General features: G+C 30.7%; 1 protein-coding gene and 1 pseudogene across 1 annotated transcript; one reads left to right on the plus strand and one right to left on the minus strand.

Moving 5' to 3' along the window:
- The first annotated feature begins 4,341 nt into the window (after nt 1-4,341).
- On the plus strand, nt 4,342-11,534 carry LOC105641611 (ferric reduction oxidase 7, chloroplastic). The gene is made up of 8 exons (XM_089723320.1): nt 4,342-4,629; nt 4,712-4,808; nt 5,296-5,496; nt 8,690-8,924; nt 9,403-9,974; nt 10,409-10,664; nt 10,774-11,188; nt 11,271-11,534. The coding sequence occupies exons 1-8, from the start codon at nt 4,392-4,394 to the stop codon at nt 11,438-11,440; spliced, it is 2,184 nt and encodes a 727-aa protein (XP_089579446.1). The 5' UTR covers nt 4,342-4,391; the 3' UTR covers nt 11,441-11,534.
- A 469-nt stretch (nt 11,535-12,003) lies between these two features.
- LOC149495654 (pentatricopeptide repeat-containing protein At5g04780, mitochondrial pseudogene) lies at nt 12,004-14,144 on the minus strand (annotated as a pseudogene).
- Between the last annotated feature and the right edge of the window lie 10,241 nt (nt 14,145-24,385).

Below are 24,385 nucleotides of genomic sequence, written 5' to 3' on the forward strand. Positions count from 1 at the left end.
AGTATTCAAAAGTACGATATCTTTCTATACTACTTGTATGATCCGTTAATCAAATACCTAAACTATTTTTAATTAAATATTGAAGTTATATAATTATTAAAGTCCTCCAAAAGAATAAGTAAGGTTAAAATGGTTAGATATCGATATTAACAATTTTTTCCTCTAAAAGTTTACATTTTCCAGACAAAGAAAAATAAATTTATTTTCTTTTTTTCATTATTTTCCTTCATTATCCAAACACAATGGTTGAAAATAACAATGGAAAAAACTAATAATTTATCATTATTTTTCTTTATTATTTTAATTCCTGCATTATTTTTATTTCTTTTCTTTCAAACAGAGTGTTAGTTTTTTACTATAGTTCTTAGAATATTCAAGCAGTGATCGAATTGTTTAGAGAAGCATTTTGATTTGGTATCTACAGGCAAGGGGTAAAGGGTTGGTTGTTGGCTTTTCAATATGCGACTATGGCTGAAAAAAGGGACACGGCTGGGCCATAACTTGTGACTGCCTGGGTGGCTGCCGCTAGCTGGCGGCCAGCCATCAATTTATACGATTTTTTTTCCTAAAAAATACAGAAGTAAATTTATTGATTTGACGGAAAAAGTATGTATGGACCGTAGGAGATGGAATCAGATTTTTCTATTTGTTGGCTTTCACTCTATATCTAAAGCTCATTATTTTCATGTTTTGTGCATTTTTTGTATGGGTTAGGTTTGGTTTTCTTCGGGTTTTGTGCTTTTTTTAATATTTTTTTAAATAAATATATTTTTACTGTTCTTTAGTGCTCATGCCAACTCATCATATTGAGTTTTGGTAAAGTGAACACTCAACCTCCGTTCAGCAAATCTTTTGGCAGACAGTCAAAATTGACTTCTTAATTACTCCCCCCGTTCATTTTTACCTTTCATCCGCACTTCATTTACTAAAAATAAATTCAAAATGTATACATAAAATTTCAAGTAAAATCATATTTACAATAAATTTAGAATTAAAATTTATTTTATTTTATTTTTTAAAAAACCTTAACACAATAATTTTTGAAGGGCAAAAATATATTTAGTTTTATCATAAAAATTTTGTTTGTGAATATCATTTAAAAATTCTATCTGCTTTGTGGAATTCAATTTATCTGTTTTAACTCCAAGAATTGAATTTATAAAATGAAAATCTTAATTTCTTTTATTCCAAGCACAAATGTTAGGATTTATAAATGCCGTTCTATAAAAATTTGTGAAATCCATCTATTGCAAATAAGATAATTTATATTAATAAGGTGATTAAAGAAATAATTAAATTACTTAAATTATAATAAAAAATCAATTTTAATAAAAGATTTCTTAACTTAACTAAACCTTTATCTCACTTAATTATTCTAATCTTAATAATTTTCTTCTACTAATCTATCATCACTAAAATTAAGAGAGGGGAGTGACTAAAATATTTTTTTTTTTTTTTGAGAAAATTATAAAAAATAATTAGTGTTTACTAAAAATAATGATAAAATAAAAAATTAACTGATATTCTTTAATTTTCTCAAAGTGATCGATAATTTTAGATATGACAATTTCTAAAAATATACATAAAATTGTACCAAACCATATTAGCAATAAATATCCCATTGAAAATTTTCTGTAATTAGAAACAAAAATATTTCTACGTAGCAGCAAAGGAAAATTAAAGTAACAACTCCAAGTACCAATAATATAATAATTCCATGCATTTATTACGAAGCTAAACTCGTGTCTTGTGTTTCTGTGAGCGTGATTAAATTTACTCATATTTCTTCTCATTCATGATTAAGAAAATAATCAAATCATTTAAATTTTAAAAAATATTTCTAATTTAATTAAGCTACTGTCGATTTTGTCTAATTATCCTAAAATTAAAAGATAGAAAATGAAAAATGATAAGGTAGGTTGAAATTATTGAAAATAATTATTTTACTTAATTAGCAGAGATAAGGACACGTTAAGCATGTTGAAATTATTGGACATGTTGAGCATCCAGCGTGGTTAATTCAAGGCTGAAAAGTAATTGTCTTTTTATTAATTAAATAAAATATATAACACATGAAAAAAATAATATCCATATGCAACCACACTCCTAAATATACAATATATAACTAAAATCAACGACTGCTTTATCAAACCACCCTTCTACAGATACAATTACACATGTTTATTGTGATGTTTGGATGATTTTTTTTTCTTACTCCTTAACGTAATTAATGTAATAGTAATTTTTTTTCTTACTTTTTAACGTAATTAATGTAATAGTAATTCCATCCAAAAATCTATGTAATTCTCATTTCATTACAATTTTTCATAGGCTGAACTTGACCAAACTTATCATAGGTTGAACTTGACCAAACTTAACCTCAAGCTACACAGTTCATTATTACCTTTACCATCACCTACCACTTCAACCATCATTTTATCACTGCCCTAATCGCTCTACCTCCACCACCATTAAAGGATGGTGGAGTGGTGGAGTATTTCATAATATATCATTTATAATATATCTATTTTTATGATTAACAAAAATAAAAAATTGAATGATTTATTATGTAGATGGTGTTAAAGTCTTTTGTTGGAATTTAAATGGAGAAATTCATCAAGTGAAGATTTAATTAAACCCATGAAATATCAAGACTTAAGGCATGATTGATGAATTAAACAGTATTTGGTTAGTGCCTTTGGGTATCTTAGAATTATTTAGTATATTGTTAAAATAGAAAGAAAATTTATGTCATATTAAGGCCATATAAAAATATGGTCTTTAGTTTTCAAATACGTGACACAAAAGATTTTATTCACTTAAAATAATATTTGAAAATCTTAGAGGGAAGATTCTATTTCACAAATTGCATTTCAAAATTTGAAATTTTCAAATTGTAATATAAAAAGATTTTTGAGGAATATAATCTTTGATTTGAAATCTTCCTTAGGAAATAGTTTTCTAAATCCTTCCCTCTTTTCGCCAAATTCTGCCTCCAACTTTCCATTCCTTTTTCCTTGTGTTTGTAACGTTAAACTCAGTCCTCTCTAATGCGAAGAAAGAAAACTTGGATATAAAACAAGGAAGGGCAGAAATTTTTAAGGGTAAGAGAGATAAAAACTGATTTTATATTTTCATCTTACAAACTCTCTCATCTTGATATCCTTCTTCCTCATGCTTTTATTGCATAAATTTTAAGAGAAGATTATAATCAATCTTTAGATAAAGATTTTTAAAACTAATATGTTTCATTTATAAAATCTATTTTCCTAGGCTTAATTTGGCATATCATTCTATCTATTATAGGTTTTGTAAATATAAAATAGATTAAAAGTCTTTTAATCTCAAATTGTTGTAAGTGAAAAGCTTTGTGTGTCTTCAAGCACCCTTCTTAGTGGGAGAGTAAAACTTATAAGTTTGATTGTTCTTTGCAAAAACATTCTAAGTTTACTAGTTCTTTATAAAAACTAGTGGGAGTTAAGTTTCTAGTTCTTTGCAAAAATTTATGGGTTATGGTTAGTGCTAAGTGTTAGGATTATTCCCATTGTAATAGGTTTTGCTCTTACCCTTAAAAAGAGTTTGATAATAGAGAATTTGAAGATGGTTTCTTGAGGAGTAGATGTAGGCATGATAAGTACAGAACCACTATAATTTTTATTGTTGATTCTCTCATATTCTCTTTCTCTTTATGATATTGCTTAATTTTTCACACTCACACTTTAAATCTTAATGATATGATGCTATCTTGATTATTCAATCACTCTATATTTTGATTTGTTGAATCTTTGTAATTAATATTGATTTAAATTAAAAATGTTTATGAGTTGTAGAGTTATCTAGTTTGGTGAGCTATTTTTAGATAATCTTTTTGCTTAAGTAAGTTATATAATTTTAAAATCTGAAAATTATCTGAATAATATTGTGTTTCTACTGTACTTGAAAAATGTCTTTAAAACTCTAAATTTTTATAAATCACAATTCACCCTCTCTTGTATATAGTACATGAGGACCTACACAATAAAATTAAAAAACGTGGGAATTGTTACAGTTTTTATATTATTTTATTATTTATAATTAGTGCAATAACTCTTACATTATTTTATTATTATTATGTATAATTAGTGCAAGAACTCTTGACAAAATCAGAAGGTGCTGAAAACGACATGCTTGTAAAATGTCATATGGGTAGGGTCGGACCAACCAAAACTTGGGGAATGTTTGTTTAGATATGACCAAATCAAAAAAACAACTGCAATTAATCAAAATTCTCAATTCATTTGGTTTAGGTAGTCAATAGTTTGACTTACAGCTAAATTTTCTCCTATATTTTTCCAGTTTGGAACATAATGGCTTTTAGCACAATTTAGTTAATAAGTTCAGTGATCTTCGGTATGGATAAACACTCAACTCAAGAGCTTCTTCTTTCAAATGGAAATCTCCAAACGACAGATTATGTTAGTAAAGAAGCTGTCGTTTTCTCTTTAATACTCAAATGGATTCTTAAGATTGCAATGTTGGCAGCTTTCATTGCTTGGCTTACTGTTGTTTTCATGTATCCGATAAAATCATTTCAAACATGGCTTAAAAATTGGAATCAAGCCTTTGCTGATTCTTTTCTTGGCTTTACAGGTTAATTAGCTTCTTCTTCTTTTTTTTTTTTTCTTCTTTTCTTTGGTTAATTAGTTCTAAAATTTTGTATTGCAATTTGCAGGAGGTGTATTTCTGATATTCAATGGGCCACTCATCATTATTGCATTACTTTCTATACCATACCTTACCCTTTGCTCCAGGGAAGAGGAGCTCCAGAAGTATGTTTTTAGCTACACACAATTCATTAGGACAAAATTTCCTATTTTTTTATGTTAACTTCATCTTAATTTCTTATTGTATTGGGAGTTAGAATGCAGGGAGAGGGAGTATGGTTTTCAGTATGCCATTTTGTTCTGATTCGTTTTTTATGGGTTTGAATAGTTACATTGACAGAGATAAAGGGGGCAGGGGGCCTTGTCCCCAAGCTCCAATTTTGTTTTTATATCTTACCCCTTTAAACTAGCTTCTTCTTTTTCTTTTATTTTGTTCTCAAACTTTTATTTAAGAAAGATATAGATATTTATTACTTTTATTGATTCAATATATAATAAGACATTTGAGGTATTTGCATATGTATTAATGAAGCAATTATTTTTTTTAAGTTCTAATAAATTATTTATCTCAAAATTAAGAATAATAGAATTATTTTATATAATATTGAAAAAACATTATTTAATAAATGATAATTTTTTTTTCTTTTAATAGGAAAGAGGGAGCAAAAGGAAGAGGTCATAGACTGTGGACATCCCCAGTTGTTGTGGATGGACCTTTTGGTGTAGTTTCTGCTGCAGAGTTTATTGGGATTCTAGTCTTTCTCGGATATATCGCGTGGGTTGCTTGCATTTACGCTGTGCAGAAGATTAGTGTCATTTTTACGAATCCTGAGTATACTATTGAAGACAAATGGTACGGTCTTGTCTTTCTCCTTTTAATTCTATTTTATTTTATATACATAAATTATATTTCAACAAATGTCTCATATAATTTATTTTAGTAAAGAAATTACTTTCGTTTACGATTATATCTTAGCCTAATCGTTACGCTACGTCTTAGTAAACATTGATTATTTATTGACCTTATCTTTGTGGTTTTTATTTTGTAATATTGTATTATTTTTGTTGTGGCCTATCTAGCTAACTGCCAGTCCAAGGCAAGTAGATTAGTGGACAATTGTCATTCCCTTAGGTATAGCTAACAAACTTGGAGTCGGAGTAAAATATATCCAACTAACCAGAAAAAAGGGGAAAGAAAAAATTGCTTAAACTTGAACATATATCCGAATGTAGACTATGCATGCTAACTAGCTAATAAAGAGTGAAAAATGATACTCGAGAAATAAAATGGGATGACAGATATCATTTTTCCCTTAACTAGAAGTTTCGAGTTCGAACTCTGGATATAAAGTCTCTTTAAATATTTATAAGGGAGTGATTTGCTCCTTTTGTGGACTTGTCCAGTGGAAATCCAAATTAATCGGACAAGTTGGTTTTAGAAACCGAATGGTTAAAAACAAATGAAAAATGATAAACCAATGTGGTAGGCAAGAAATACACTAAAATTTGTGCTAGATTTTTAAAAGAATTGTTGAGTTTGATGGAAATGAAGGAGTGTGTTCATTTATAGAAAACTGATTAGTTTTCTAGAAAAGTTTAAACAATAAAGTTTTGTATTCAAATCAGTCAATTTTTTATTTAGAAAACTAGAAAATAGTTTTCTAGTTTTCCAAAATTTAACTAAGATTTGGAATTTTTAGAGTTTTCCTTCATAACAAAAGATATAATTTCCAATTGTTTTCCAATTTTTAAAAATGACATTGTCATAATTAAAATTATAATATTTATAAATAATTTTTTTAAATATTTTCATTTGAAAAAATAAAAATATTTAAGTAAAATAAAATTTTATATTATGCTTTAATAATAAATTAATTTTATCATTACAAATACATTATATCCTTTATTTTTAAAAAATTTTACAAAATGGTAAAAAATGATATTATTATTATAAATAATCAATAGTAAATATTTAAAAGCTTTTTACATACAAAATTTTTAAATTTATTTTAAAACATTTTATTTCTTTTAATTATGAAAGTTATGAATAATATTTGAACCTAAATTAAAATATTATTTTTTATTATTACCAAGTGAATACATTTTCTATTTTCTGTTTTCTAGTTTTCATTTTTTAAGAAAACTGTTTTTTTAAAAAATAGAAAATAGAAAACAAGAAATTGTTTTTTGTAAGTAAATGCACCAAAGATTTTCTAAGATTTCCACATATTCCATTAGAATTCGATGTAGAGTTTTATAGAATTGGTGAAACTTTTTTTTATAGATTTTGATTGACTTTGATGGAATCATAATGATTTTTATATATCCAATCAAAATTAATCTCATGACATAATTGAATAAATTAAAAGGTTTTTTAGTCTAATTGAAAAATTGAAAAACGATAAGGGACAAAAAGATGTGTCATTTTCTCCAAACTCCTTTTTTTCTTTGTTAAAACCTTACCGTCATGGACAGTAAAAGACCTGCAATGGCCAGCGTCGCCCTTGCCCATTCCACACTCCTAGAACAATCGTGATGTGGTTGGAAGATCACAGGCTTCTCGTCCCTTAACTGAACAGTGATTGTTAAGGGTGAGCAAACGGTCAATTCAGTTCAAACCGAACCAAACCGATAAAAAAAAATACAAACTGAAGTTTTTTATGAACAGAATGAATCGAACCCAATCGAATTTACCTTTCGAATCGAATCAAACCAGTCAGTTCTATCAATTTTGATCAGTTTTTTCATTTCGATTCGGTTTTAAGGGTATCTGACAGATTTTTATGAAATCGACTCAAATTGAATAATAAATTCAGTTCAAACCGAATAAATCGTCAACCGAACCTTTCTTGATTTAGCCAATCGAATCGAACATAAATGAGTCAGTTCAGTTTTCAGTTTGGTTTGGTCAGTAAATTTGCACACTCGTCTCACCGGAAAATTGCAGAGTTAAGTATATCTTTTAATTTAAAATAAAAATTTTAAAAATATACCTGGTACTCGAAAATCTAACGAAATCTTTGGATTAGAGGATAGATTTGTAAATGACTTCTATTTAAACTTAGCATTTTAAAATCCAACAAAATAAATAATTTTATAGAATACTTCCAAATCAGTAAGTTTTTGAATACTATTAAATTTGTATAAACTCTTAAAAAATGATAATTGAATACTATCAAATTTTTATGGATTTTATAAGAGTCTTAAATGAATACAACAAAATGTTAATAGACTAGATTGAATACTATTTGAATTTAAAATATTTTAAAATCTAATAGAATCTTAATATAATACACCCCTTGATTTAAACTGGTCCTTCTACCCTAAATAGGAGAAAAGCCACCTTTTAGCTTGAGAGAGCCAAGAAATTTAAAAGAAGAATTTCATTATAAAAAATTATATTTTCATTAATAATTATGTTCCTCACTAAAATAAAATAACTTTACGGGATTCAATCATAACGCTGCATTTTAACATTTCATTTTAGTGAATGATATATTTATTATTAAAATGTGAAAGTATAGGATTATGATGAATTTTTATTGAAATTCAAAAGGCTACAAAGATAATCGGTGAAAATACATGATCAAATTTATACATTAGACCATAATTTAATACTATTTGCAAATGATTATTTCACAATTTTTTAAAAATGATTTTACAGCTATTGGAAATTTAAGAATTGATGTTTATCTATTTTTTATTTTTTATTTTTTATTTTTTTATGTCAACCTTGAAATCTTTACCTTCCTTGTTACTATTAATTATAATCTTCTACGGGAGACATTACTAATTGGAACTAATATCTAAATAAAAAATTAAAAAAAAAAATCAACTACAACAAACGGAGCCTTGATGACATTCATTTTTCTTTCTCCAAATAATATTATTTTTTAAATATAAAAATGACACTTTTTTTTTTGAGTATAAATCGGTGAGTTGCTTTATCCACGTATACCAAATAATACTAATTTATAGTGATATACATAGCAATAGATTTTTTTTTTTTTTTTTTTTTCTGAGGAGCAATTGGTTTTGTTTATTAGGTCATGGACGTTTCGAATGTCGGCACGTGGATTTGGATTGGCAGGGATATTCTGCTTGTCATTTCTGTTTATTCCGGTGGCGAGAAGCTCGCTTCTCCTCCGCCTTGTAAATATCTCATCGGAGCATGCCATTAGATACCACATATGGCTTGGCCATCTCTGTATGCTTCTCTTTACTTTCCATGGTCTCTTTTACGTAATTGGATGGTTCATGTCTGGAGAAATTCCCTCTGAAGTGAGTATTTTTATATTATATTGGCTTATTGTTTAAATTTATTCAGCATTGCAAACTAGCTAACCGAGTTAAATTTTACTGAACTCAAATTTGGCTCATTAAAAATATTATAAAGATTTTTAAAAAACTAGGCACTAAGTTCAACTCATTGTATATGAGCTAAGTTCTGAAATTACCTCATTTACAGTTTATGGTTAAATATAAATATATATATATATATATATATATATATATATATATATATATATATTTTTTTTTTTTTTTACTTGTTTATATTCTTAAATTCAATTATGGTTCACAAACTTCATTTCATAGTTCGGCTCGGCTTATTAATTAAACCACTTTGATAAGCTGGCTTGAACTCAATTCTTAAAACTTATTGAATGAGCCGAGCTTCGAGTAGTTCGTTACGAGTGACTTGACACGTTTATATTAGTAAATTTATATTCTGAACCTAATTGTGTATATGCATATGCAGCTAATAGCATGGGATGCTACAGATGGAGCAAACCTTGCAGGAATCATCAATATTTTCTTCGGTTGGTCAATTTGGATAACATCACTTCCTTTTGTGAGACGAAAGATTTTCGAGCTCTTTTACTACGCTCATCATCTCTATATTATATTCATTATATTCTTGGCAATGCATGTTGGTAACTTTTTTATGTGCATACCAGCCGGAGCCATATTTCTTTTCATGGTTGATCGTTTTCTCAGATTTTGCCAATCTCAGAAAACTGTTGACGTCGTTTCAACGAAATGCTTCCCTTGCGGAGTGGTAGAGTTGGTTCTGTCAGCTCCTACTACTACAGGTCTAATTAACTATAATGCTCTCAGCTCTCTTTTCCTTGGCATTCCCCAATTATCTTTGCTCCAATCGCATCCTTTCAGTGTGTCGTCTAGTCCTCTGGATGGTAAAAATCGCATATCTCTTCTCATCAAAGCTGCTGGAGACTGGACAAATGGACTTAAAGACAATGTTGAGACTAATAATAAGATTAGAGCTTCTGTTCAAGGGCCTTATGGTAATCGGTTACCATACCACTTGATGTATGTACTCGTTTTTTACTTAAGATGCTATGTCTAATGAATAAGGAGAATAATGCTTAATTTGCCTTTGAACTTCACACATAATGTACAATTTATTTGAAATTGATAAATTTTAATAGGAATTTTGAACTAGGAGACTAAATAAATATATTTTTTGACTGAAGTAAGTGTGTTGGTTAAGTCACCGAGCAAAAATGCAAAACGCTTTTGAATTGAAAGAAAACCATGTCATTATTATTTTTTTTTCCATAATGTCTTTCACACACGTTAGCGGGTCAAAAAATGGATCAAATTCATCTTTGGGTTGAAAATTCTTATTAAATTGATTAAAAACTCCATTTTGGAGTACATTGAAATCATGAATGTTGTTGGGGTAAATTTAGCATTATTTGAACAAATAATATGGACTAACTAAAGTTTTTGTATTTTCATAGGTATGAAAATCTTGTTTTAGTAGCAGGTGGAATTGGGATATCGCCATTCATTGCCGTTCTGAGTGATGTTATTCATCGTATTAATCAAGGAAAGCCATGTCTTCCGAGAAACATTACTCTTGTTTGGGCTGTGAAAAAGTCAGATGAGCTTTCTCTTCTTTCCACAATTAACACGAACTCACTTGTTCCTTTACCTTTTGATGTGCTTCATCTCGAGATACTTATTTATGTCACTCGAGAACAAGAATCTCCAATGGTAAGTTTCATATTAAATTATTCTTGCTGCTAATTTTCTTCTACAAGAAAATAATTTCTTTCAAATTCAGTAATTAGCTCGATCGATAACAAATTATTGTCAATTTCAGGAAATCGGAGCATTGTACGAGACTGTGAGATCTGCCTCTTCTATCTCTTCTTTCTCCAGTGGGAATGCCATATCTGCTCTAGTTAGCACAGGGAATAAAACATGGTTTGGAGCTTATGTGATATCCTCAACAGTTGGCTTGGTCCTGTTAACGACTTTACTAAATGTCTTTTATATAACCCCATTTAATATAACTAATTGGTGGCATCAAGGATTGCTTCTTCTAGCCTGCATGGTTGGCGGTGTTGTAATCTTTGGTGGTGCTGTGGTTGCTTTATGGCATATCTGGGAGAAGAGAAACTTAGTAAAGATCAATGGCGGACAGGGAAATGAACACACAGTAAACGAGGATTCATTTTTGGAAAAGCTTGCCGGCTCAACTACTGTTCAGTACGGTTCAAGACCAGACTTTAAAGGTACATTTAAATTCATATGATCTTAAATCATAGTGAAGTAAATAAAATAATGAAATGTCAATAACGACTTCTCTGCCTGCAGAAATTTTTGGATCCATATCTAAGCTCTGGGGCGATGTTGATGTGGGAGTGATAGTATGTGGTCCTCCAAATCTGGAGTCAAGTGTTGCTGCAGAATGCAGATCAATTAACATGTGCAGAAAATCCGATGATCCGTTTTTCCATTTCAACAGTCACTCTTTCAGTTTCTAGTTTCTATTTCCTATTTTGTTGGGACTACAAACATCCATGTCTCTTATTAGCAATAATGTCTGATAAATGATTCTAAGTGCAGATGAAAGCAAAACCTATAGTTTATGAAAGAACTACTCACAGAATGCAGCATTACTTGAAACTTCTTATACTCGCATAAGTTACTGTCACCTGAATGAGAGGAGTACATAAACTGAAAGCGGAATCAGGAAGCCATTCTACCGATGAAATCTCAAGATGTTGTCAAATAAGCTCATATTAGTATACAAAAAGCAGGTTGTTAGTTATGCTAATTTAGTTAGTTACGTAACAGCACAACTATCTCAAGGTAGAAAAGCAGCTCCTTGCCCTTACTTTCAAGAATGAAGTTTGCTTACCTGTAAACTTTTAGTTGCCATCTCCACTTTCACTTGCTAAGAGTCTTTTCCCAATTTTATTTCCCACTAACAACAAATAAATCAGGTAGAAAAATGTAGAGAAATGAAAATTTGAAAATATTAACCGTTAACTTGTAAGTAAGATCTCTAAGGTTTAGGGTAGAAACCTTAATTCCAGTCCGCCCATCAAAAGAAGTTCCGTATCTACTTAATTGATTTTAACATGTTGCACAATGTATAGCAGGTTCTCAGATGAATGAGATGGTGATTGCTGAAATTTGTTCTCAATCCCGAATTTTTACAAAGAGCTTGGACAGTCAATCAACAATGTTTAGTTTGATTGACAACCGCCATGACCGAGTTACTTACTAGCATTCACCAGAACTCCCTACAAGAACAACATCCATCCTTAAAATGATGAAATCTGTTTACATCCCTAACAATAATGTCCCTCTTTGTAATGCTTGATGCAAGCTTCATAAAAGAATGACAATCCCCACAGATCCGAAGATTCTTCATAATCCTGATTGGCAGAGCGGGTGGTAAGCTTATGAGTCCAAAAATAAGTGCTAGCTTCTCACTATGGTGTCTTAAAAGTTCTTCTTTTCTGTTCTCATCGACATCATGGAGGTCATAGTCTATCTCAGCCTTGTAACCTAGTTTCTTCATAACTTCCAGAAACTTATCTAACTCTAAATAAATATCAGCCATTCTAGGATGTTTTCTCTCTCCAGCAATAAACACATGAACTTTGTCTTTAATTTCAATCCAACTCTTACCTGTCTCCTTCTTCATCTCATTTTCTTTAAGGAGCATCTTTACTTTTGCAGCCTTCTTCCACTTCTTATTAGCAGAATATGCATTTGACAGTAAAACATAGTTTCCAGCATTATCCGGTTCCATCTCAAACAAATTCTCAGCTGCAATTTCAGCTAATTCAAGGCTCCCATGTGTCCCGTAAGATGCCAAAATTGATCCCCACATGGAAGCTGTGGCAGCAAATGGCAAATTCTTTATCAACTCATGAGCTTCGTGTATTAACCCTGCCCTAGCAAGAATATCAATCATGCATGCGTAGTGAAGGACATTTGGCGACACATTGTGCTCTTCTGTCATAAGCTTGAAATAGCTCCGTCCCATATCAACGAGACCCTTATGACTGCATGCTGACAATAGTGAAACATAGGTCATTTCGTCTGGGCACAAACCTACCTGCTGCATTTTTTCAAACAGAATCATTACTTCCCAAGAGTAAGAATTCTTAGCAAACCCAGAAATCATTACATTCCATAAAACAATATTCTTCCCTTGAGCATCCAAGAATGCAATATAAGACTCTTTTACAACACCGCATTTAGCATACACGTCAACAAGAGAAGAAGCCACAAAATTGTTAGAACCAAACCCAGTTTTAAAAACAATAGAATGCACCTGTCTTCCTTCAATTAGGGCTGCCAAACCTGCACAAGCACAAATAACAGATGACATTGTGAACTGGTTATATTCTATCCCAGTTGCTTGAGCTCTGGTAAAAAATTCCAGAGCCTCCTCATAAAGCTGATTTTGCACAAACCCCGCCACCATTGAACTCCACGTAACAACACTCTTATCTGACATCGCTTCAAAAACATAGATAGCATCCTGCATAAAACCACTTTTGGCATAAATATCAACCAATGCAGTACCCACGAAAACATCTGCATCAATTGCCGCCTTCGTCGCAAATGCATGTAATTGCTTACACGCAAAAGCATTGCTTCTTGCAGCACAAGCGCATAGGACACTTGAAACCGTGAATTCACTAAACATATCTCCTTCCCTTCGCAAATCCAAGAAAAGAGTAAGAGCTTTTTGCTCCTCCCCATTTTGGGTATATGCACCCATCATCGTATTCCACGAAACCAAGCTTCTCTCAGGCATTTTATCAAATACTTTGCGAGCATAATCAATCAGGCCACATTTAGAATACATGTTTATGAGAATATTTGACGTTAGAGCGTCTCCTTCTAAGCCAAAATGTATAAGCTGTGCATGGCATGCCTTTCCTTTCACATGTTCTCGTCTTTTTGCGCACAATTTTAAGAGGGAATGCAGATTGGGTAATGGTGTGCCATTACCGTCTGTCCAGAAAAGGCCTGGTCGCATTGTTAACTCAGATTTTGTGGTACGAACTGCGACCGAAAAGTATCTAAAATTTAAATTAACATTGAGTCTCTTCTTGTACCACCTCACGGCTTTCATAAAATTTCACGTTATATGCTCAAACTTGTTCTGAGAGACACAGCCAACTCTATTACCAAATAATCAACCGAAATTACTTGCTTTCACGGTACATACCCATACTTATGGACCAAACCAATGACAGTAAGAATATTTTAAAAATTATTCTGATTTTATCTTTTTATTCCCAGTGTATGATCAGAAATACTTTCATTTTAATAAGAAATTTTTATTCTCATTGATTTGGTCCATGAGTAGAGCTATAGACCCAATTTAGATAAAATTTTCCGTCGACCGAAATTAACAACAGTATGCAACAATTAACAAGAGTTCATTGTCTGGCCATTTGATAAAACCGAACTACCAAATCAAATTGATCAGATACAGATGGCTTGATTTGATATTTAGCTAAGAGAAATTATAATAATATTCCGGTAGAATGCCTAAATTAACTACTTTGTCCCCACTTTTTTTAAAATACTGTTTTATCCTTAGTTATCACCGTTAAATTAAAATATACTTTCATCTAAGTTTTGGCATTTTATTCCGTTAGTCGCTAAGAAAATCATAGTTAGATGGGCGAAAAATGTTTTTATTGAAAAATGTCATTGGTTCATTTAGAATGTCCAAAATGTCATTGGTTCATCCTTAAAATGATGACTTGGGAAAACTTAAAATTTTTTTAACTTTCTTTAATTGTGATTTTTCTGCACTTTTAGAAAGAATAAATAAAAAAAGAAAAGACAATGTAAAAAATTCTGTTTTAAAAGTAACACCCAAACTCAGAGCCAAATCTTGTGGCAATCGCACACTGATTTTGCAATTTCATGACAAGGGAAAGTATAGTGTGGTTGATTTTCATCTTTTGGATGCTTTTTACATTCATTTTTGCAATCATTAATATCCCATTACTAATCCATTTCATTTGAGTACTTTTTTAATAGAAGTTAACACCTGATAATTTTGGAAGTATATTTTTATACGTAAAAGTTTACAACCAACAAGATTTACTTAGCTCTTGTAAATATCCCAAGTAGCTGCTGCCATGGCTAGAGAATTCCAAATGCCTTGTCAAAACATGAAGTAACTCTACAATTATTGGGGTTTTTTTTTATTTATTGATGAAAGATTCGTATTTGTAAGAATATATTTATGGGTAGTTGATTTATAGAATGTGTATGAAATGATTTAGTTTATTTATGAAAAATGCGTCCGCATTATGAGTATGGATTTTGAAAAATTTTGACATAGTATGATTTATTTATTAAAGAGATGATAGCATGGCAATATATGAAATCTATTCTTATGATAATATTGGAGTTTCAATGTATGAGCGATGATGCTGAAATATAGAAGAGTTTTGGCTATCAAGATTTTAATTTGGGACTATTGTAATGTAAGGGAAGCTATTATAGTTTTTCTGTAGAATTTTCCAAAAAATTTTTAAGTCACACTATGAGGATCCACAAGAATTGATATATAAGACTGCATGATGTATATTATATTAAGTTTACTATCTTAACATGTTTAGTCATGTGTCTCTAGCACAAAATTGACATCCGTTGTCTAATCTTTTAAGACCAAATAATGAGTATTACAGATATAACATGTTTGACGTACTCATTTCTCCAATCAGGTAAGATAAAGCTTACCACCTCCATCTTCATTAATACATCATACTGATCATGAGAAAACAAATAGATGTGTTGATCTTCTAGATAAAATGTACCAAATGAAAGTTCCTGCGACCATAAACCGTTTAAAGTATTTATACTAGAGAGTTTGTCCCTCATATTCACAATACTTGTAGATATATTCTCTAACAAGCTACTTAAAGATTTATATTCAATAAAATAATAACTTTATTGAAGTGAATATATTAGCATTTCCATTAATAGGACAATATTTACAAGTCAAATGCATAAATTGACCCTTGCATTTAAAAAAAAAAAAAAAAAAAAAAAAACCGTTGCACTTCAAACTTTCGAGGGACCTATTATGCTCCTCAAATTACGAATTTGATAACATTGTATCATTCTCTATACTAGTAATAACTGCTTTTTTTGTATTTTGACATTTATATGCAAAATATATACTTGAGGCGGTATAAGTATAATTTTTGAAATAGTAACTTTTTACATTTTTCAACTATTTAATAAGCATTTAATCGATCTAATTTTATAAGTTTAAATGTTCAATAAAATAATTTTTGCAAGTTGAAATACTTAATAGATATAATTTTATAAATTAAAGTGTTCAATAAATCAATATAAAAATTAAGGGTGCCACAAAATTTTTTACATAAAAATATATAGGTGAATTTATCCATTTGCCAACAATTACACTATATATAAAATATGTAGGTGAATTTCTCTATACACAAAATTGTTTTTTTGAAAAAAAAAAAGATTTATTGTACAAGTAAAATATTGATGTATAACAAAAGGAATAAAGGTCAATCTGGTTCCTGAACTTGTTTAGCAGAATAAAAAAAGGTCAAATTTGACTTTTTACGCCAATTTAGCCCTTAAACTTGTATAAAATAATCAAAAACATTCGAGTTTACTTTTTAGGCTAATTTAACCCCTTATTTAAAATGATTTAAAAAATCATAATTGACATTTTGAGTCAATTTAACCTCTAATTCATCATTGTACTTATAATGTGAAAAATCAGTATAATTAAAAAAATCATACTTGATATTTTGAGTCAATTCAACTTCTAATTATTCATTGTACTTACAATGTGAAAATCATTATATAAACATTTATTAAAATTGTAGTTGGAATTGTTTTTTAAAAAATTAATTAATTATAAAATATAAAAAAATGATATATGAAGTATATTTGTATTTCTCTTTACCTTGATTGATGGTTTTGATTTATAAATATGTATTAATTTGAACATTTTAAAATTAATCTCAATTATTGGATTATAGCTTGTGAAATCTATACATTTTTCATATTGAATAAATTAAAGTTTTAAAGCATGTTTATAAATTTATTATGTTATAAGATGAATTTTAAATTTATACTTATAAGTGTTGGAAAAGTTTGATATGAGTGTTCTTAGTGTAGGACAAAAAGGGATAAAAAGTAAATCATGTTAAATTAAATCAATTATTAATTTATAAAAATAAAATAAGTTCAAGGGTTAAATTGACCTAAAAAGTGATATGGGATCTTTTTGATCATGTTAAACAAGTTCAAGGACCAAATTGAGTTTTATTCCTATAACAAAATAAGGCATGTAAGCAATTTAAATATCCAAACAGATTAAATGGCAGTTTGATTATTTGTTCCGGAAGTGTGAAGTGATAAATAAATTATGTAAGACAGAATTCAAATAATCAAAACAATAAATAAAAAATAAGATAATGGAAGTCGTAAAATAAAGGAAATTGGTATAAAATTTTAATATAAATACAACATATATATATATATATATATATATATAAAATTGAAATATAATAAATCAAATATTATTTTGATTCAAATAGATAATATTGACAAAAATACCCCTTATTAAGTCTATGGATTAACAAAAATAGCTTTAAGACTTTTAAATTTTCATTGGTAAAAAATAAAGGTAGCTTAATTAGATTGGTTATATGAGTTTTCTATCTAAATCTAAATTCTATTGGCTAATAAAATAAAATAATTGTTATTACAAAAGATTATACATATATGTTTTAAGGTCTATTTAGCAATTTTAGCTGTTCTAATAGCTGTTAGCTGTTTTATTAGGGGTTAGCTATTATATATTAGCTGTTTATATAGCGATTTAAAATAAAAGTATTTGATATAAATAATTATTTAATTAGCTGTTTAATGTAAAACGACAAAAAAAGGTATGAAAGCGGGGAACAGGGTAAAAATAAATGATGTGTATAAGTGTCATAACAAAATTAGAAAACACTAAATGTTAATGAAGATAACCACTACAAAAAAATCGGCAAATTGCGACTGACCAAAATCGATCGCAAATTTGCGACCGATTTGCGACTTATTCGCAAACAGTCGCAAATTATAGCGCTAAAAATTCCCGCGAGTTTGTATTTCCTTTTGCGATCGATATACGACGGATTTCCGACCGATATACAAGTACGCTTAATTCCGTCGCAAAATTGCGCGCTTCAAAAAAAGGAATAAAATCTGCGACCGATTAGTTGCGACCGAAGAATACGGTCGCAAATTTATTGCGAAGTAAAACGACGTCGCAGAGTTAAAAATTGCGACTGATTTTAATAAAATTTGCGACCGATCAGTCGGTCGCAAATTTTAGGGCTTTAAACGCCAGACGCCCTCCTTCTTCTTTCTTCTTCTTTCTTTCTTCTCCTTCTCCTCTCCTCTGTTCGCAGTGCCGCTCCAGCCCACCTAAAGCCTCCAACTCCGCTCCATTGCACGTCCGGTCACTCCTCATCGCCGTTCGCGACCGTTTGGACATTAGTTGAGGTAATTTGTTTTGCGATTTATTTTTTTTCGATTTTTTTTTTTTTTTTTTTTTTTTTTTTTGCGATTTATGTGTTTTACTGTTGTTATTATTATTATTATTATTATTAAAATTGGTACTGTTATTATTATTATTATTGTTATTATTATTATTATTAATATTGTTATTGTTATTGTTATTATTATTATTATTATTATTATTGTTATTAAATTGTTACTGTTAGTATTTATTATTATTATTATTATTATTATTATTATTATTATTATTGTTAATGTTATTATTATTATTATTATTATTATTATTATTATTATTGTTATTAAATTGTTATTGTTAGTATTATTATTATTATTAAAAATATTATATAATTATGCACTTCAAGGAATGAAAATCAATTTTATTATGTGAATTAAGAGCTTAATTTTTAATGACAAAAAGATTGAAATTAATTTCAAATCTATAATCGATGTATTAAATTTTTTTTTTCTCCACAGTGCTACGGCAGGAACATATTTAAAAGTATAAAATATTATGCACAATTTATAAATTAAATATGATACTATTATGATTAATAAATAAATCAGTCAAATCTCATAATTTGTACCATATATTTCTTTTAATCGAAATATATCTTAAAAGGAAATATAGTATTGTGCGAGCCCAATAATTTATTTATAATTTTTTTCGGCTACACATTTTAAAATTAATATTTTCCTCAAATTACTTCAAAAAGAAGTGAAAATATAATTGTTAAATATCTAGTGGAAGAAAATTATTGCTTTAGCGCAATTTCGACGAATTTCTTGATTTTTTTTCCTTATTGTGTCTTAAGGAGACATAATATCTATATATAGAGATAAATAATTGACAATCAATATATTAAATTTAAAAGTCACAAATCCAAATCTTATAGTATTTTACTTGATAAAACAACAATAGTATACTAATTTGATTTCATAATTATATTATATATAATAACCAATTCAATATGAAATTCAAGATTCATTTATATTGATAATTCATATCTAAAATATATAGATGACAAAATATATAGATGATAATAGAAGCCCACAAGGGAATTAAAAAAAAAAATTCCAATGGTTGTGATTGTAAAGAGTAGGTGTGAGAATGTTAGATGTGCTAAGTGCTTTACCATTTTTAGGTACAAATAAAAAAGAAAATGAAAAAGTGATGTGATTCATAAATGGATATCTCGAAATAGAACATTGTTTGGAAACATAGTTATAGATATCTATCAGAAGGGGAAAAAAGACAAAAATAACGAGTACAAAATATTAAAAAAAAAAAAACTAGTACAAATATGCATTTTTTTTCATATTATTGTCGTTATTATTCTTAAATATGTTTTTTTTTTAAATGAATGATGAGTTTGGATTGGAGGCCTAGTAGTGGCCATTTTGCATTTGGAGAATGTTGGTATGATATAGAAGTGTTTATTGAAGTGTCTTTGTATTTTAGATTTGATTGTGTTGTGCCGAAATGCTGCCGAATTTTTTTCCAAAAAATTCAGTATGTAGAATAGTACACTTACCTTTATATAAGTAGGTTTATATATATATATATATAACCTTTGTATTGAATAAATGAACTTAGTGATTTTACATTTATATATAGTTACCCTTATTATAGAAATAACCTTAGTTAGTTAGAAGTGTAAATTGAACATTACATTGTGGCATGTTTTAAGGATGGTTTAGACTAATGGAATTACATATAATTTGCCCTTTATGAACACAATGTTAATTAGGTAAAAAAAATGCGAAATAATCAAGATTGGATGTACTGGAGGTTCGAGGTCAATGGGATATTAAGACAAGAGTTCCTGCAAGGATTGGAGGCGTTTATACAGTTTGCAGTTGGTAATCCTAGTTTTATGGATGGTAATAAGTTGAGGTGTCCATGTAATCACAAGAAGTGTCGAAATAAAGCCTTCTTAGACATCGATACACTGAAACTTCATTTGTGCAAAAATGGGTTCGTAGAAAATTATTATGAATTGATACATCATGGTGAACCTCGAGTTGCCAGTGGGTCAGGCCACTCCATTCTGGTAAGTTTAGAAAGTCAACCTTATCAATTTCTGTATGATAATCAATGCAATGATATGGTAATCGATGCGAGTAGAGTAGAATGTCATTGGGATAATATGGAGGAATCGCCAAACGTAGTAGCACAACAATTGTTTGACATGCTAAGTGCAGCTAACAGTGAACTGTGGCCTGGATGCAAGAATCATTCAGTTCTATCTGTTGTGGCACGATTACTACACATGAAAGTGGAGCACCATTTTTCAGAAAGGTGTTACGATGATTTTGTGCAGTTAGTAAAGGAAATGTTGCTTGAAGGCCATTCAATGGTTGATAATTTTTATCGGACAAAAAAATTAGTTCGGGGATTGGGACCACCCGTAGAAAAGATTGATTGCTGTCGTAATAATTGTATGATATTCTGGGGTGTTGACTCGGAATTCAGAGACTGCAAGTTTTGTAATCTTCCAAGATATCAATGGCGGGGTCAAGGGACTGGTAGAGTACAAAGAGAGAAGGCTTTCAAGAAGATGTATTATTTCCCTCTTGTTCCTCGCCTTCAAAGGTTATATGCATCTAAGGCGACAGCTGAACATATGACATGGCATGCTTTGCATGAATATGAGGATGGTATAATGACTCATCTGTCAAACTCTGAAGCGTGGAAACATTTTGATAACATTCATCCTGTGTTTGCTGTTGATATGAGAAACGTCAGATTGGGGCTTTGTACTGATGGGTTTCAGCCGTTTGGCCAATTAGGATAACAATATTCATCATGGCTTGTCATTGTCACACCATATAATCTACCACCGTCAATGTGTATGAAAGATGAATATATGTTTTTGTGTGTTATTGTTCCTGGCCCTACTAATCCGAAACATAAAATTGATGTGTTTCTGCAGCCTTTGATTGCTGAACTTAATTATTTATGGGAAGATGGGGTTGAAACATTCGATATTTCGACCAATCAGAATTTCATAATGCGAGTTGCTTTGCTTTGGACCATCAGTGATTTTCCAGCATTTGGAATGTTATCTGGATGGAGTACGGCAGGCAAATTGGCTTGTCCTCATTGCATGGAAAACACTAATGCATTTACACTAAAGAATGGAGGTAAACAATGTTGGTTTGATTGTCATCGCAAATTCTTACCAGAATCTCACCCTTGGAGGAGAAATCGACAATGCTTTAGAAAGAACATGACTATTGTTGAACCCCCTCCGCCTGTGAAGTCTAGAGCTGAAATATTACAAGAAACTGAAGATCTGGGGCTTATGAAAGTTTCAGAGTTAGGTGCAAATGAGGCAAATTCAAGAATTGGCAGGAATAGTGGGTGGAAAAAGTGAAGCATCTTCTGGGATTTGCCATACTGGAGTTCACTTCTTATCCATCATAACCTTGATGTGATGCACATAGAAAAAAATGTGTTTAAAAATCTGTTCAACACTGTCATGAACATTGAAGGGAAAACGAAGGATAATGCAAAAGCGAGAGCAGACATGAAGGAAATTTGTCATTGACCAGAACTCGAGCAATCTGTACTTACTGGTAAGTTTCCAAAGGCATGTTATTGTTTAGATAAACCCCAAAGGCAATTATTGTGCGAATAGGTACGATCATTAAGGTTTCCAGATGGATACTGTTCAAATATGGGTAGATGTGTGGACATGAAAAAGTACAGATTGTTTGGCATGAAAAGCCATGACTGTCATGTTTTTATGCAAAGATTGGTCCCTGTGGCATTCCGAGAATTATTACCAGGAAAAATTTGGGAAGCAATGCTAGAATTGAGTCTCTTTTTCAAGGAATTGACGATGACTGTTATCCGATGCAATGATATGGACCAATTAGCGCGAGAAATCCCAGTAGTGTTGTGCAAATTGGAGCGAATTTTTCCACCCAGCTTCTTTGATTCTATGGAACATCTGCCGGTTCATTTGCCCTTTGAATGTCGTGTAGCAGGACCGGTACAATATCGATGGATGTATCCATTTGAGAGGTGAATCACTAACATCCCATTCTAATCATTACATCAATTATTTGAACTCATACTTACATATTGGCATTGTATAATGACAGACACCTGTAGAAAATTAAAAAGAATGTGCGCAATAAGGCAAAGGTCGAGGGATCAATTTGCAATGCATATTTGGTGGAAGAAGCTTCCACATTCTATTCACACTACTTTGACCAACATGTTTTCACCAAGCATCGGAGAGTGCCACGTAACGATGACGGAGGAGATCGAATAGAATTTGAGTTTGAAGGAAATCTAACAATATTCACCTATCCTGGGCGTACGATTGGTAAATAAAAAAAAAAGACGATTGACTGATGCAGAGATACAAGCGGCTCAAATCTATATTTTATTGAATTGCGAAGAGATTACACCATTTGTACAGTAAGTATACATATTGTAGACAGTCTATACCCGGCGTGGGCTGTTATTAAATCATACTTATGCTAATTTGGTTCATTGATAAATAGGAAATATATCAATCTTTTGCGGCTTCAAAATCCCAATTTGACTGATACTGCAGTTGATGCAAAGCTGGACTCCGAATTTGCAGAATGGTTCAAATATTATGTAAGTACACAACATGGAATGTACATTTATTAAATCTCAGGGCCGTTATTTCCCATAGGCTCGAAGCTCGGGAATCGATATTGGTAACAGATTCATTATGGATCTAGCAAAGGGACCACTACCGGTTGCTAATGCCTACTCTGGCTACTTTGTAAATGGTTACAAGTTTCACACTGAGGGTTATGGGAGAAGAAGAAAGACAATGAACAGCGGTGTTTGCATAAAGGGATCAAACTACAGTGACGTGTCAAACGATTTTTATGGGAAATTGGTTGAGGTTTTGGAGTTAGAATATCCAGGCCTACCAATGAAGTGCACAATCTTATTCAAATGTGAATGGTTTGATCCTACGCTAAACGTTGGCACGAAGGTTCATCCTAAGTATAATATGGTAGATATTAATCAAAGAAGACAATATACAAAGTATGAACCTTTTGTGTTGGCAATGCAAGTTGCACAGGTGTACTATGTCCCATATCCATCGTTTAAACGAGATCGTTGTGATTGGATGACAGTGTGTAAAATCAAGGCTAGATCAGTTGTTCATGCACTTGAAACCAAACAATCTGCTTCACTCGCAGTATCGGAGCCATTTCAAGAAGTTAGGGTTGATACACAACTGTGAACCCTTCCCCGAAGGCAAAATTATGCTAGAACGAGGTATGCTCACGTGTGTGTTTTATGAAGTCGCCACCTAGTTTATTTTTATAAGGGAAAACTAAGAAAGAACCCTAAATGACTCCAATTTTAATTAACCTAAGTCTAGATTAATTACCCCAAAGTTTAAGGCACAATCTATGAACCCGAGGTGGATCCCGAGACTATGTCATGCTGATTAACTAACCTAAGTGTAAATGTTTTGCAAGGTAAATTGATGCAATTGGACCAGTAAAGTATTTTGGTGATTTCGACTTGCCGCTCGGGGTTGAATCCAGAACATGCCTACGTACTCTTGTTTGAATGAGAGATCAAAGCCGACGTAGTTCGATAAAGCCTATTCAAAGGCATTTTGAAGGGATATGCTTCATGCATGAGTGTGTGCATGCTTCGTGCATTTTTTAGGCATTTGTGCCAAAGATTGATTGATTTGTTGTTTTAGGCATTTGTTGCCAAAAGGTGTTTGATTGGGCAATTTATTGCCAAAAACTGATGTTTGGGCTATTTGTTGCCAAAATGGTTGAGTAAGGTATTTGTGCCAAAAGTTGACATATAATTAGGCAATTTGTTGCCAAAGATTGGTTAGGCGATTTGTCGCCAGAGT

This window comes from Jatropha curcas, chromosome 6, assembly GCF_041381405.1.
Source record: "Jatropha curcas cultivar XTBG-Jc1 chromosome 6, XTBG_Jcur_1.0, whole genome shotgun sequence".
NCBI lineage: Eukaryota > Viridiplantae > Streptophyta > Magnoliopsida > Malpighiales > Euphorbiaceae > Jatropha > Jatropha curcas.

Coding starts and splice junctions, on each gene's coding strand:
- LOC105641611 (XM_089723320.1), top strand. CDS start 4,392: ATGGATAAACACTCAACTCAAGAGCTTCTTCTTTCAAATGGAAATCTC. Junction 4,809..5,295: donor AGGGAAGAGGAGCTCCAGAA/GTATGTTTTTAG, acceptor TTCTTTTAATAG/GAAAGAGGGAGCAAAAGGAA. Junction 9,975..10,408: donor CGGTTACCATACCACTTGAT/GTATGTACTCGT, acceptor GTATTTTCATAG/GTATGAAAATCTTGTTTTAG.